General features: G+C 33.3%; 1 protein-coding gene across 1 annotated transcript in view; it reads right to left on the bottom strand.

Moving 5' to 3' along the window:
- The window catches only part of LOC132759891 (uncharacterized), a gene marked incomplete at its 5' end in the record, with an annotated part of 39,013 nt that extends 22,045 nt beyond the window's left edge, over positions 1–16,968 (bottom strand). The window contains 12 exon segments of the mRNA XM_060751763.1: positions 864–979; positions 1,787–1,878; positions 2,552–2,649; positions 3,616–3,719; positions 7,431–7,516; positions 7,946–8,010; positions 8,579–8,743; positions 12,415–12,490; positions 13,132–13,236; positions 14,824–14,905; positions 15,946–16,024; positions 16,852–16,968. Of these exon segments, the coding sequence (XP_060607746.1) occupies positions 864–979; positions 1,787–1,878; positions 2,552–2,649; positions 3,616–3,719; positions 7,431–7,516; positions 7,946–8,010; positions 8,579–8,743; positions 12,415–12,490; positions 13,132–13,236; positions 14,824–14,905; positions 15,946–16,024; positions 16,852–16,968 (1,185 nt within the window).
- Positions 16,969–17,281: the final 313 nt, after the last annotated feature.

The raw sequence follows: 17,281 nt of genomic DNA, 5'->3' as shown, positions 1-17,281 counted from the left end.
GGACTATTTACAGTATTGTAAAAGCAGAAATTTTTGCAATGGAATCAATTTTGCTAAATTCGCAATTTGAAGATCTTCTTGAACAGAAATGTTTAAGCATCGAATAAATTTAACAGGTCTTTAATGTTGAAGTTGCAACTATTCATTTTGCTATTTGGTCTGAAAAGCCGATTTTGAGGAATTTCAGCAGAGTGAAATAAATGCACATAATTAAGAATAACATCCCCTTCCCAATAAAGACAACATTCCTAAATCCTAATTAAGGACCGAATACACAAATATAATACAATTAAAGCATTATTTATCTATATCTGACTTTCAGACCTGTTTTCATCACTTTAAGTAAAATACATTTTCTGTGCATAAAACTTATTGTTTATAAATGCCTTTTGCATCATATTTTCTTACCATCTTTTTTGTAATCACTGCTATAAAATATGTCCATTTAGAAATTATGGCTTAGTTTAAAACATGTTCTTTTGACAGGGCACATGTCTGGGTGAACTTTTCTCATTTATAGACATTTTATCAATATGTCAAAATTATCAAATTTCAAAAAAATCTGTTTAAATAATCAATCCACATACTATGATTCAATTATACAGTTTCTTTCAATGACAGCAATAACAGTTGGTGTAATCTGATTTAGATTAAAATTTTTTTGAAAATGGATTTTTCTTATTGATTTTGAAAAAGATTTTTTAATTTTTAAATTTTACTAGTATAAAAAATTTTTATTAAATTTTATAAAAGTTCAGCAAATATTAGAGTTATATAGGCATTTTAATGGTAACGATCCAATGCATAATCCTAACAAACTGTATGTCGTAACTACATTTTTAAGAGATGATATAAATGCTTACAGGTTGACTAAAAAATGCCTCCGACATCCGTTGCCATTTGACAAGACGCTGGTGTCTCAACAGAACCATGTTGTCACTACGACCATCAAACTCCTGTGCAATTCTCACCCAATTCGCTGAAATGATCATTTTAACAAAGAGATTATAAAGTTACAGAACCATCAAACAACAATAGATACAAAAACTAGCAAATTACAACAAAAAAGTTTTTTTTTTTTCTTTAAAAAAAAATAAAAAAATTTAATAGGGTTTTTTATTTAAACATGGGTGATAAAAAAATAAACAATTTATGTTTTCTAAATGAGATACAAAAATTATTCACAAATCCCAGACAACATTTTCCTTCCAGTCATTTTGAGCGATAATTGACACACCGATTAATATGACATTATGCCCATAATTATACAGGTAAAGAGTTTACCTTTTGCCTTAATTGCTTTAAATTTTATAATAAACTTTGCATGAACTATTAAAAACTCACATGGCCCAAGGAAATTTCTGTAAATATCCATCAGAATTTACTTGTCACATTCAATTTATAAAAAGAGTGAGACAGTCTTATATTTGAAGGAGATTTATATTTTGTCCAAAACATTTCCAAAATAAACTTTTGATAATAACCATTTAAACAGTCAATCTTTTGAAATATGCAGTCATTTCAGATTAACTTGACAATGAAGATATGAAGCATAATGTCACTATTCCTCTCACGTTATTTCAATTTCCTTTCCATTTTTTTTTTTCTAACTCCAAACAATTCCTCTCGTTAATCTTCATAAGGGCAATTAATTGCCTTCCTGCATTTTTCTTCCCAAATATATAAACAAGGGGAAATGTCTTAATTGTCAATTTCTGCCAATTATGACACATCTCCGAAAAATAATCTGTCGTCACTGAAGACTTTGTAGTAAGAAGTAACTTACATCCATAGTCTTCATATAACATCAACAACTTCTTATCATCTTCATATGTCCACTGCTTGTATAGTATATCTCCACTCATACGACTAACAAACCTGTCAATCAATCAATCAATCAATCAATCAATCAATCAATCAATCAATCAAAACAAACAACAACATTCTTCAATACAAAATGGAATCTCCTTTACTTTACAGTGTAAAAAATAACTAGTACAAAACAAGCAACAGTATGTGTGCAAATTTCAGACAGATTCAATTGAGGAGGAAAAAACAACATTTTTCATACAAAATGGAATCTCTTTTACCATACAGAATAAAAATCAAATAGAAACAATAAGAGCAATAGTATGTCAGCAAATTTCAGAAAATTAATCAATCAATTTATCAATCAATCAATCAATCAATCAGTTGACGAAAAGTAAAACATACATTCTGAAAACAAAATGGAATCTTTTCTTCACAGAATAATAATTAAACATATAAAATAAGAGCAACAGTATGTCTGCAAATTTTAGACATATCTTAGAGAGCAATTTCTTTTTAACTTGTTGGGTTCGAAGCCCTGACACTATTAATCAAAACATTAAATACTAGAGGAACCATCATTCTGCAAAAAGGGTAAAAAAATCCCATGATCTTGACATGTCAATCAATGAACATCAATTTTTAAATACTAGAAGAACCATTATACTGCCAAAGGGTAAAAAAATCCCATGACCTTAAACATGTCCCCATGACCTTGACATGTCAAAGTGATTCAGTTTACCTCTCCCTGCACTGATTTGCAGATCTTGTAGGTACGTGCTCCTGTATCTTTGCCCAATTCAAGACACCTCCCTGTATTTGTATACCATCTAACAGTTGCTGAAATTTAAATTGGAGTATCTAAATTGTTTTGAAATCAGGATATAATATGATAACAAAACAAGCTCTGCATTAAGTTTGAAAGAAGCTTGGTCATTTCATACTGTAGGTGGGTCTACATGTCTAAGAACGATCCAGAAAAGATTTGCTAATGACAGTAACAAAAGGAGACCTGTGGCGTTTAAAAGGACCATAACTCAAAAATATAGCTTTCAGAATTAGCCCCTTGTTTAAAAAACTGCACCTTGTCATGATATGCAAATATTCCAAGTTTTATGTTGATAATTTTTAAAATGTTTGGATAATGGGCTACATGAAAGTCTTTGCATGAAGAACATGTCAACGACACAGGGAGCGATCATAAAAGCTCAACTTTATCCTGCTACTGTCTATATTATCAGCTGGATAAAGCCTTGCCAGATAAACTTATCTATCTCAAGTCATTAAGTCATATGAAATCTCAAGTCATTACATCATATGAAATCTCAAGTCATTACATCATATGAAATCTCAAGTCATTACATCATATGAAATCTCAAGTCATTACATCATATGAAATCTCAAGTCATTACATCATATGAAATCTCAATTAATTACATCATATGAAATCTCAAGTCATTACATCATATGAAAACTCAAGTCATTACATCATATGAAATCTCAAGTCATTACATCATATGATGACATCACATGGTTAGCAGCAAAACAAAACTACATATAGACGCTGTTATATCGTGGAAAAGTAAACATGAAACCATTTAACTAATCTAAAAACATGATCAAAGCAGGATAAATCAAATATATGGTTGATGTTGGGATAGGAGTAGGTTTATCCGGTTCGCTACAAAAGTGAATCTTGGCTCACTAAAGCTCCCAAAGACAAACTTTCTTGCTCACCCGATAAAACTTTCTCCATCCCGACAAGTAATAAAGATGAGCAAACGGTCGTATGTGACTTGCACTTACCATATCCTCTTCTTTTGTCCATCTGCCTAAAGTTCTATTTGGATCAATTCTGTTCCATCTAGACCTACAATGGTCCGCACTCTTACCATCAATATAGTAGGCAACTGTTGAGAGAACAAACAGGCATGGTAAAAAATACTGATATCATATACAGTGCACTAATTTAGTTTTTTTTCTTCTCTTTATTGTTCAATGCAAACAATAATTCCAGTTATAATACAAGATATGTAAACAAATACTATGACATTTGATATACTAACAGTGTACTGAAATAATACACACAAAATCATACATTTGCAAAGCACTATATGTATTTTTCTTATTATATTTTTTAAAAATAGGCAAAGTTGACTCTGCACAAACTTTCAATTATTAAAAAAAGGTTTAAGTAACATAACAACAATAAGTAAGTGTTAAAATTTTCTTAAGGCTAATAATGCTAGGCACTTTCGTTTTCATTGACTTATTTTATGTATTATTTCCATACATCCTGTAGTAGCTTTCTATTGTAAAACTAGACATTTTTGTGAGGCAAAAATTTTACGTTATCAAATTATCAATATTTTTAACTAATTGGCAAGGTTTATTATTTCGCGAATTTCTACTTTGAATTCTGTTCAATCTATAGGGTATTACAATACTTAAATTAAAAAATTCTTTAACTTATGAAATTAGCTATAAATCTAATCCCTATGAAAATTTTTAATTTTACATACTTCTCAGTAGATTATTGAAACAAAACTGTGAATTATATCTGGATTACTGTTATTTCAATGGAAGAAACATTTTATTTCACTATACATGTATTTGAATACAAATGAATAGCATATAATATCATTACAATTATCAGATATACACACCACTTAGGTAAAATGTATTATGGAGATATATGAATATATAACACACTTAAAGAAACAAGATATGTTTGTAAAACATGTATGCCCCCTATCAGCAGCCAATTATTCATGTGATAAGGTAATTATGCATGACTTCTGACCCAGTGATCAAACAATTAATAAGGGTTATCAAGTATCTACTGGTCATGACCTTGACCTTTGACCCCTTGACCCAAAACTCAATAGGGGTCATCTGCTGGTCAAGACCAATCATCATACAAAAGTTTGAAGTTCCTAGGCCTAAGCATTTTTTTAGTTAATTGATCAGAAACCGTTTTTACTTACAAGGTCAATGTGACCTTGACCTTTGACCCCTGACCCCAAAATCAATAAGGGGTCATTTGCTGGTTACGATGACTAATCACCATGCCAAATTTGAAGTTCCTAGGCCCTAAGGTTCTTTTATTATTGATCGGAAACCGTTTTAACATACAAGGGTCAATGTGACCTTGACCTTTGACCCCAAAAAATCAATAGGGGTCATCTGCTGATCATGACCAATCACTATGCCAAGTTTGAAGTTCCTAGGCCGAAGCGTTCTTTAGTTATTGATCAGAAACCGTTTTTACTTACAAGGTCAATGTGACCTTGACCTTTGACCCCTTGATCCCAAATTCGAAAGGGGTAATCTGCTGGTCATGAAAAAATCACCATACCAAGTTTGAAGTTCCTAGGCCTAAGCGTTCTTAAGTTATTGATCAGAAACCGTTTTTACTTACAAGGTCGATGTGACCTTGACCTTTGACCCCTTGACCCAAAACTCAATAGGGGTCATCTGCTGGTCACCACCAATCATCATACAAAGTTTGAAGTTCCTAGGCCTAAGCGTTTTTAGTTAATTGATCGGAAACCGTTTTTACCTACAAGGTCAATGTTACATGACCTTTGACCCCTTGACCCTAAAAACAATAGGTCATCTGCTGGTCATGACCAATCACCATACCAAGTTTGAAGTCCCTAGGCCTAAGGGTTCTTAAGTTATTGATCGGAAAGCATTTTTACCCTACAAGGTCGATGTGACCTTGCCCTTTGACCCCTTAACCCCAAAATCAGTAGGGGTCATCTGCTGGTCATGACCAATCACCATACCAAGTTTTGAAGTTCCTAGGACTAAGGGTTCTTTAGTAATTGATCGGAAACTGTTTTTACCTAAGAGGTCAATGTGACCTTGACCTTTGACCCCAAAATCAATAGGGGTCATCTACTGATCATGACCAATCACCATACCAAGTTTGAAGTTCCTAGGCCTAAGGTTTCTTTCGTTATTGATCGGAAACCGTTTTTACCTACAAGGTCAATGTGACCTTGACCTTTGACCCCTTGACCCCAAAATCAATAGGGGTCATCTACTGATCATGACCAATCACCATATCAAGTTTGAAGTCCCTAGGCCTAAGGGTTCTTTCGTTATTGATCGGAAACCATTTTTACCTACAAGGTCAATGTGACCTTGACCTTTGACCCCTTAACCCCAAAATCAATAGGGGTCATCTACTGATCATGACCAATCACCATATCAAGTTTGAAGTCCCTAGGCCTAAGGGTTCTTTCGTTATTGATCGGAAACCGTTTTTACCTACAAGGTCAATGTGACCTTGACCTTTGACCCCTTGACCCCAAAATCAATAGGGGTCATCTGCTGATCATAAACCAATCACCATACCAAGTTTGAAGTTCCTAGGCCTAAGGGTTCTTTTGTTATTGATCGGAAACCGTTTTTACCCAAGAGGTCAATGTGACCTTGACCTTTGACCCCTTGACCCCAAAATCAATAGGGGTCATTTACTGATCATGACCAATCACCATACCAAGTTTGAAGTTCCTAGGCCTTAAGGTTCTTTACTTATTGATCGGAAACCGTTTTTGCTTACAAGGTCAATGTGACCTTGACCTTTGACCCCAAAATCAATAGGGGTCATCTACTGATCATGACAAATCACCATACCAAGTTTGAAAGTTCCTAGGCCTTAAGGTTCTTTAGTTATTGATCGGAAACTGTTTTTGCTTACAAGGTCAATGTGACCTTGACCTTTGACCCCTTGACCCCAAAATCAATAGGGGTCATTTACTTGTCATGACCAATCACCATACCAAGTTTGAAGTTCCTAGGCCTAAGGGTTCTTTAGATATCACTCGGAAACCATTTGGTCTACGGACCGACGGACCGACAGACCGACAGACAGACGGACCGACAAGTGCAAAGCAATATACCCCCTTTTCTTCGAAATGGGGGCATAATTATTTTCAACATGAGCATTGTGACATCATATAGGAAAATGCATAATGGAGTAACTACATGGCATTAATCTACAGTCCTTGAATAAAGTAAGGAAATCCTTAGTGTCTTTTATATAAGATAGTAGCGATTGCAAAGAATTAAATACATGAAAACAGGTTTATTTTTCAAATGAAATCAATCCTATTACTTTTTTACATGTGGCTATACCATTTATGAAATAACATTAAATCAGATATTCTCAAATTTCATTTTCTTACTGATATAATCTGTATGTTGAAATTTGTACAAGACATTTTGTTTGTTGGGTTTAAGTCACACCTACCCTGTTTAAAAAAGTCACATGACCACTTTTCAAGCTTTGTTAGGTGGAGGAAGACCTCAGCTGAACCACTGCACATTATTTCCAGCAGAGTGAGAATCCGAGTCGAACCACCAACCTTTCATAAGCTAACTGAATAGCTTCCTCACATGATGAAATTCAAAGTCTGACAAGATGCAAACCAACAGCTATCAGAGAAAAAGTGATTTGAAGTCAACAGCCAAAACCACTCATCTTAGTGGCCACAACATAGCACATTTACTTATTACCATATATAACTTATCTCCATATTCATTTGTATGGAAGATGTATGTACTAATTAATCAAGTAGTTTTAAACTTCATTTTACTACAATACCCACCTTGATGCCACTTGATTCTACCTTTACCAAATGTACAAGTCTCGACTACTTCTTTCAGTAATTCATCTTCCTCCTCTGTCCACTCACTACAAACATAAGACAATTAATCAAAGATTGTGAATATATCACTGAAAAAGAACAATCATTAATAAGACTTTTTTTTGCTTTACCTCGCATTTTTTCTCTTTTTTTGTATACCTTTGCACCACAGTAAAGGTCATATGGCAACTTTCCAGCTTTACCAGTGGGAGAAGACCTCAGGTGCCCCTTTGTGCATTATTTCAGTCACCAATGGGCATCTAAGTAGAATGACTTATGCTCTGTTATTCGAAGACACGGACGTAACTCGAACTTACAGTAGTGAGTAGTGGGAAGAAGAAGAATTTTGGCCAAAATTTTGCCCTAAAAACTGATCAATCATTAATAAACCCTTGCAATAATTAATAGTCCTAAGTATATGTGAGACATTTTATTATAAGCCCTAAGTTTAAACGTGTAATTGAACTGGTTCTTACATGGGAACACTGGCGAAATGGTTTTCTTGAAAATGCTGCAAACACTGGTAGGGTGTTCTGTTTGACTGAAAGACAATAAAATAATAAGAATTAACACCATGATGCCTAATCTAAGAAGAAAATCATTACTTATAGTTCAATTTAAACCTGTTATCTGCTGAATTTCTTACATGAATATTTCCAACTTCTAATTATGGAACTGTACAGTTCCGTGCACCAATCAAAAAGATATGAGCCGCTCCATGACAAAACCAGCATAATGGGTTTGCGACCAGCATGGAACCAGACCAGCATGCACATCCACGCAGTCTGATCAGGATCCATGCTGTTCGCTTACAAACTCTAAAACAAGTAAAGAATTGATAGCGAACAGCATGGATCCTGATCAAACTGCGCACGCTGGTCTGGATCCATGCTGGTCGCAAACGCACTATGTTGGTTTTGTCGTGACGCGGCTCATATGACCAAAAATTGTGATAAAATTTTGCATAAAACCTACACAAACAATCATGGCGATCTTCAAGTTATCAAATTAAATGCCTTGCAAAAAATTCTGGTTTTACAGTATTGTTTAACAGCACTTGCAAAATTTGTATCTTTTCCCAAATAATGTGCTACAATATGCCATCAAACCTTTAACTCCTCAGCAATTTTGTCCCAATTTCTTTTTTGATATTTTTCTGCCAATTTGATCAATTCTTCTTCTTCTTTAGCTGTCCACTTGCTGCGGTTAATGCCAGGCTGTAAAACTGCATTCCACATACTCATGCACTCCGAAGCACTGAATTTATTGTTAAACTAAAACAAGACAGCATATGTTGTTTTTTACAAATCTTCCCTATCAAAAACAGTAGGTCATTTTAATTTGCAATTTTATTCACAGAATATAAACATGTCTACTTCTTGTTTTCGCAAGTAAGATTCAAGATATAATATATATAGGCTCCCATGTAAGGTACAGTGATCAGAAGTAACATGTCACAGTGTGAGAAAAATGTGCAGCCTAACCGGGACTCGAACCCGGGACCTTCGGAATACCGTACCGCGGCTGTACCGACTGAGCTACATGCTTACACATCTTCTCCCCTCAATAGTGAACAGTTCTGAATCGTGACAAACACATGCTTGAAATCTCAAGGCAGGGTACACACTGAATTATATAGGCTCGAAAAGACAGGGTACAATGATTTCGTTTATATACTATGTTATTTTTCTGACATAAAAAATATAATCAAACACGTTATCACTGGTGACAATCAAGCTTTTGTTTTTCTTAACCAGCCAGACTTTCATCTACATGTATAATGTATAAGGTTCCATATTCTGATTCATAAACAATTAACCTTTTCCCTTATATAAGCGTGTTTCGACGGCTTTTTGCCCCCCCCCCTTTTTTGAGGCCTCAAACAGTGAAAAAATGCCCTATTTAGGCCCCAAACACTGTTGCCAGAAGGGGGATGTGCCCCCTTCTGTTTGGGGGGTTTGAAGGGGGGGGAGTCCCCCTCATCGCCAAGAAAATTTTGGACATGTGACAGGCTAAAAATGGCCTCAGGGCGATCTTAGGATAACTAGTAACCGACGCTGAAAAGCCTTTTACTCTATCTCAATTCATTGAGAAGTTGCAGCAATTTGAAATCAGTTTTGATGGAAAAAAACAATGCAAAATAGTGATTTTTGGCAATTTGGAGACGTCCCCCCGTTGCCATGGTAACAGGAAATTTACCATTGAGCATGCTGTTACAGAGGCTATGGTGTAGTCAACATTTGTGCCTAGTTTCATTAGTATTGAAGCATTTTTCATAGTTTCATAGCAGTTTGAACTTGTTACAGGAGGCTTTTCAATGAAAACGGCCATTTTTCGCAATATGCTCATGGGGTAAAAGGTTAATTAAAAAAATAAAAAATGTCAAAAAACAACAACAACTTTTCACCAAATTTCGGTGTTAGGGCATGTGTAAACATGGAAAATCAAGTTTTTGTGTAATTCCAAGGTTTTTCATCATTTTTTGTTAACCTTTTCCCTTATATAAGCATGTTTCGACGGCTTTCCCCCCCCCCCCCCCCCCCCTTTTTTTGAGGCCTCAAACAGTGAAAAAATGCCCTATTTAGGCCCCAAACACTGTTTTTCGTTTGAGAAATGTTGTTAAAAAAAGTGAGCACTTTTTCGGCGCCGTCCCCCATCCAATTATTACATCAGGGGGTTGCCAGAAGGGGGATGTGCCCCCTTCTGTTTGGGGGGTTGCCAGAAGGAGGGCAGAGTCCCCCTCATTGCCAAGAAAATTTTGGACATGTGACAGGCTAAAAATGGCCTCAGGTCGATTTTAGGGTAACTAGTAACCGACGCTGAAAAGCCTTTTACTCTATCTCAATTCATTGAGAAGTTGCAGCACTTTGAAATCAGTTTTGATGGAAAAAAACAATGCTTTTGATGGAAAAAAACAATGCAAAATAGTGATTTTTGGCAATTTGGAGACGTCCCCCCGTTGCCATGGTAACAGGAAATTTACCATTGAGCATGCTGTTACAGAGGCTATGGTGTAGTCAACATTTGTGCCAAGTTTCATTAGTATTGAAGCATTTTTCATAGTTTCATAGCAGTTTGAACTTGTTACAGGAGGCTTTTCAAGGAAAACGGCCATTTTTCGCAATATGCTCATGGGGTAAAAGGTTAAAAGTCTGAATTAAAATAAAGAGTCAATTATTTGGTCTATATATATACACATGTGTATATATAATTATATAGAGGATATTTGTTTGTTTTGCATGTAAGATTGAAATATATTTCACTGAGTGAACACCAGGTGCAATATTTTCACGAGTGAAAAAATAATAGATGGTGTTCACGAATGAAATATATTTCAATCTTATATGTAAAACAAATAAATTTTCTTTTTATTTCATGCTTTTAAAGTGATTTTAAATATTTTTTACTGATTTTGCCGCATAATGTTGTGCATTCTCCTTTATGACGTCATCACATCATGACATCACATCATAAATTTTGAAAAATAGTTCTGTTAAACTTTCTCTAATTTTGTTAAATTTTTAACATGATGTAAGATGATATCCACTTTCTTTTTCTAAAGAAACAAAATTTACGTATGACGGCATTTATTGTTGCCTGTTATTCCATTTAGTTATGATATTCTTTTCATCTGCAGTCAGATATAGTACGTCCGGCTACAGTGAAAATTATATTTTATAAATTTCACTAGTGGTTTATCAGAATATAATCATCTGATATATTACAGTAAAACACTGGAAAGCATGAAATAAATAGTACTTGTAAATCTAAAAGAGTATACAGCTATACCTTATGAAATATTTATATACTACAGAAAATTTACGAAGGTTAGTTAGGAATTGATTTTTATGAAATTAAGACAATGGAAGTGTTCTTTGATGTGTGCCTGTTGGGGGAAAAGTTTGCCCGGACGAAAAAATGCAAAATTTTAAAAAAGGGAAACCTTCGGAAATTTTGAAATAGTAAAATAAAGTTTTTTAAACTGTGGTAAATTTTTTTGTTGTTTCCAAAAATTTATGGTCCAAATTTTTTGTACAGAAATTTTATGTAATGGGGCTGTTCTTATTTTTAAGGCAGGCTGAAACTGTTTTACAAAATTTAGAAGCTAAAAAGTTCAAAATTAGGAAAAATGTCTTATGGGTTAAAAAGGGAAAACACAGGGCCCAAAAAATTTTTTCTTAGTTTCGAATTTTTTTCATTCTTTATTCTGTAAATGCCCTCAAAATGAATATACATTAGACAGTAAAAGAAACAAAACCTTTGACCGCGTGGGTCAAAGGTTAGGCGCTAGAAATTTCACAATGTTTTGTTCTTGAAACTCTGGAAACGTAAAAAGAACATGTCAAAATGAATGACTTTAGGAAATTTTTTAATCATACAAATATTACAATTGTTTATTGTAACTTCCCAAGGGGGTTTGTTCAAGTCACATGACTTTTTTAAAACTATTCGGGTAGTTTTTATTGGTGTCTTTAAATTTTTTGTTTCAACATATATAAAGATATATTTACGTTCACAACCCCCAAAATATTATAGAATTTTTATAACAGAAAATTCATGGCTGGAACTTTAAAAAAATGTATTTTAACAAGCGGTGATTTTGAGGGCATACGATCATTTTAATATTCTTGACATAATTTTGCCTGAATATCCCTTTAAGGCAGTTAGTACAGTTAAAGTGATTAAGTATTTTGTCTGAAAGTCAAAACACTACATTAAGCTACTTTTAAGACAAATTATTTCATTTTTCAGCACTATTATCTTTAGGTGGCAAGGCATCTAAGGTGCTATAAAAAAATTATTTAAATATTAAAACTCTTTTTACCCTATCTGAAGAAGAAATTTTTTATTCGTTTCTGAGGGGATAATGTGCCTTTTAAGCAGCCACCTTACCAATCAGTCATTGAGGCCGAATATCAATCATAAAAGAATTGATGCAACTTACATTGGAGCATGAAATTTTCAGAAAATCAATCTTGTTGTTATCAACGGTCTTCAACAAATCATCACCTGGAGTATTCCTGTATTAACAAATTGCAAAAAATAAAATATAAAACATTGGGTTTCCCAGTTTGCCATAATCATTCAAACTAAGGATACTACATGCACAATGTAAATCAATGCTGAATAGTTGTAATTTTTTGAAGAAAAAATAAGATTGCAACATAGATGAGAAAATCAAAATTGATAACCAGTAGATAAACAGGCATCAGGGTTATGAATTTTTTTCTTCTAGTTCTGTCTAAAATATTAAAACTTTTATTGGTTAAAGGGACTCCAATGAGGTTTTTAGACATGATCAGACTGAAAAAATTTTAATTTTTTTTTTTAGATTTTTGTACAATCTGATGTAGGTTTGGATCAATAACTTCTGTGCAAATTTTCGAATAATTCCCTCATCCTGTTTTTTTCAAGAATAACGGTTATCATTTTTAGTATGCAAGATGACCCAGAAATGAAAAGCATTACAACACTTTTCACTCAAACTTAAGTGTGATACACATTTTTCCCATTGTTCTAATTTGTGCAAGTATCTTTTTATGCATTTGATACACGCATGAAATATAGAAAAAATAAAATACACACAGGTTTAAAATAATGAAAGTGACAAAAAAATGTCGAAAAGAGTTTTGAGAGTTAAGATTTGAGATAAGGAGCTTACTGCTTTAATCTTATTTCTTGTTGCAGTTTTTCTATTCTATCCTTGGCTTCTGTGATCTCCTCTGAATTTTTACATCTTGACAATTTCTCCATCTCTACTTCTTGCCTACAAATATTTGAAAATGATCCATGACTATGTCACTATAGTTTTACAAGACTTCATGATTGTTATGTAAATTTACTTTGGTTAATCATTATGTTCATATATAATCTTTATGCATAGCTCAATGGATTAGGAAGCGAGACTTGTAATCTCGACATCGTGGGTTCGATTCCCAGGCTGGCCAACTAAAATTACTGATCATTATCAGTCTTTCGGTCGATACTTAATATTGAGGACCCGTGTATGAGTGCTTAACACTTGGCATGCTAAAGAACCAAGAGAAGCTTCTTTAACTGGGGATTCTGTATCTGTATTTTGCACTATTCTTCAAAATTTAAAATGACTAATACTATTCTGTAGGACTCGCCCATATGGGCAACCAGTGGGGAGTTTAAATAAACTCAAATACACACAATGTAAAAATTTCAAGCAGATGTAATTTTTTTTCTGAAATAAAGAGATTGTGCAATTAAATTAACTAACTTAATATGAAATTTTCTGACAGGTTATACAGTGTTTCTGTCAGCTCTGATTTTCTGAGGGTCATTTATGACCCCCTGTATTAAATTTTAGAGGTCATTTCAAATTCATAAGGGTCATGCCATCAAAATTAAACAAAAATGTAAGAACAACAGATAACAATATAAGTTTTATTTTCTAAGACACTTTACTTTCTGCGAGAGAACAGGCGTCTTTCTATGGATTCTATCCATTTGTTCACTGCCTTAGCAATTTATTCAAAGTTTTCAATACTTGGACCCAAAAAATGGCGAAAATTTGTACAACCACTTGTCAAGGAATTGTCTTTGCCCTCACTGATGCAAATGTTGCATGTCATTTTGTTACTTTCATACAAAAAGTATGTTAAAATTTTGTTAGCCATTCCTGACGAAATTCACGATCAATTTTTACTTGTGTAATGGATTGTTTATCTTTAGGGGGATTAGGGTCATTGTCAACATTATTTTTATCTGATACTTCTTTTGGGTCATGGACAACAATATTTTGTGTATTTTTCGTAAAGAAATTGGTCAATCTGCAGATGACATTTTCCAGCAGACAGTTAAAATTCGTTTGCGGAATATGACGACAACAAAATAAATAATTTTGTCTGGGAGCTTTCAATATATGCAGTATCTTATAAATGCAAGCGTTTATTAAATAGTTGAAATTAGCTAATGCCGGACCACAGACTCGGTGAATTTCATATCTCATTAAAATTATTGTCGAGCCCACGGTAAACATTACGTACATTTTTATACTGAATTGACAGTTTATAGTCAGTATATCTGACTCGTGTTGAAATCAGCGACGGTGAAATTCTTGCGTCACAAAATACTCAATAACTAAATTTCATTGCGTCATGGCCGAAAATAGTGCGCCAAAAACGCGCTCTGGCAGAAACACTGGTTATATATGGTTGTATAGTAGGTGTGGTTATTTAAGCACACAACTTTTTATACTGGGCCATATAACATGACAAAATCTTTAAAAAAAATCTTCTGTAACTTAATAATACAAATTTCATATTCATTTAATATTGGATCAAGATTTGGGATAAAAGTTTTCAAGATTGAATAGTTTACTTACTTGCTAAGTAATGGCCTGAGAGCTTGTTCCATGGCATCTAATTTTACAGCATCAACCAGTTCTTTCCTTTGCTTCTTTGTCCCTAACAATGAAGAAAATATACAATTTAAGTGCAGGCCTTCAGCTTTTCTCAAAGGTTTAATATGTTATTCTTTAGATAAATTGTTTTACATAATTGTCAAATCAAAAGAATTTAGGTGGAAAATGAAATTTGCTGTCTATAAAGTAATAAATAACAAGGAAACCCCTCAATGTCTCTTATCAACAAATAAGTAAAGCTAACTATGCAATTCCTGATCTTCTATTTTTAGAAACAAATGTCACTCTGATGTATAAATAGCACTCATGACGCTCTTTTAAAGAAGGCCATACAGTGATGTGATGCACTTTTCAAAGATAAAATAACTGAAATTCTTGGTTTGAAACAACACAGAATTGTTTTTCCAACCAAAATTGAAAGCTAAAAGGATACTTAAAATCTGTTACATGTCAAACTGTAACAAAAAATATAGATAAGGCAAGACTTGACAAATTAAATGGCAATATGTAATTAATTCACTCTCTTCATATCTTTTTTCCGAGCTCAACAATATTCTTAGGCTATATACAGCAAAGTCTACTTAGAAATTGACAAAAATTGATGAAAATTCTACAGATAAATAACACTAAGGGCCACAATAAGTTTTTTTTTCTTTTTATATATTTTGAAATTTAAGTTATTTATCGATTTCAGATTTGCTTTTATCTAAACAGCAAAAATAAAATTGAGGTACCACATGGGAAAAATCTTTAAAAAGTAGTTTTGTGATTGAGAAGTGTGAAATTTTATTTTGATAGTTTCCACTGTGATATTATCCATTATAATTTTCACAGATAAAATTAGTAATCCACTCAAAAGCATAAATTCAACCGTTTAATTTTTTTCCTAAATTAAACTAAAAGAATGCTTATCATCCCCGAGAGAAAATAGAACAGTTTTAAATAATAAATGAAATAAGTAAATTGAGAATTAACCCTTGGCGGTAATTAGCCTTTGCCATCAGTATATTGCCAAATCAAGAATAGGAAAAATAATCTAAGAAAAATATGAAATTGAATGCTGAAAAGCCTGAAATAACTTACAGCTGCTTTTTGGTCTCACATGCTGTTTTTCTTCATTCATCTGTTCCTTCAGCTTTACATCTTCATTAAATGGTGGCATCTAAAAATAATTTTTAACAATTGTATCTTCTTAATAGCACAGCCAAAATGGTATATCCCTGTTTTACGAATTAACAGGGTTTCTCATGTTACAGAACATGCTTTAAACAAAATAGCACACAAAAATAGACAGCATCATGAAGATGTAACAATAAACATAGTGCCCTGCAGTTGTTTTACCACATTGTTAAACAGGGGCAAAAGGGGTAGATTCTAAAGTACTAGAAAATCATATCTTTTCCTCAGAGTGTTGTTTATAGTTTTATTCAAAAACCACAAATTTTTCCCAATTTCAGGGCTTAAAATTTTTTTAATTTGGCACACCCTTACCATTACAAATGTAACTGTTGTTTAAAGGCCTGTAAAATATAGTCTTTTAATCTTTCTAAAATTCTCAAATATCCTACACTCAGGGCATTTTCATCCTATTACATTGGGGAAGATATAAGGCCAAACAGCAGCCAAGAAATAATGGAACTGTTTCAATTTTTGAAAATATTACGCTTTATTTTCTTCTTAAATGAACTGGCACATTATATTATCAGAGAAATGTTAAAAACATTTTCAGGAATGTAAAAATATAATTTTCAAACTTTCTAAAATTCTCAAAATTCCTGAATTGCGAAATTTATTCCCAATTCATACTAAGTGGCCTTTTCCCAAAACAGGAAAAAGCCCTGCAATTAATTAATTTTCCCTAATTATCAGGGTTCAAAAATTCCAAATTGGGCACACCAAGACCCTTTCAAAATGACTGAAAAAAACAAACAGAGATAAGTACACTGCATTCACCATCCAGCTATCTTTATCTACTAAGCAAATACATACATTCCCAGATTTGTCTTTGAAGTAAGGCAAGCCACCAATTTTATATTCTGTACCATCCTTATTGGTCTGTTTATCTGACTTCTTGACTTTCTTGTCTACGTTTTCTTCAAGTTCTCTCTGTTATCAAGATAAAATATACATTTATACAAAGAATTTATACATTCATTTTGTTAAGTTAAAAATTATCTATGCATTCATTTAAAACAAGAACTGGTTATACCGGGTGATGCTCCCCGAATAGGTTTTGGACACAGAAAAGTATACCTCTTGTAGTTTCAGAGTTATGTCCCGGACAAAATTCAAAGTGCAATAACTCCAAACGTAGGCAAGACAGAGTGACTGTTCTTTGCATTGCTCATCTACCCAATGATATTTATCTACCTACAAAGTTTCTTGTTCATATCTCTTATAGTGTCAGAGTAATGTCCCA

The sequence above is a fragment of the Ruditapes philippinarum genome, unplaced genomic scaffold, assembly GCF_026571515.1.
Source record: "Ruditapes philippinarum isolate M1 unplaced genomic scaffold, ASM2657151v2 ctg2478_1_1_1_1, whole genome shotgun sequence".
Classification (NCBI taxonomy): domain Eukaryota; kingdom Metazoa; phylum Mollusca; class Bivalvia; order Venerida; family Veneridae; genus Ruditapes; species Ruditapes philippinarum.
The sequence above is the reverse complement of the archived record's forward strand: the minus strand, read 5'-3'. Positions and strand labels throughout refer to the sequence as shown.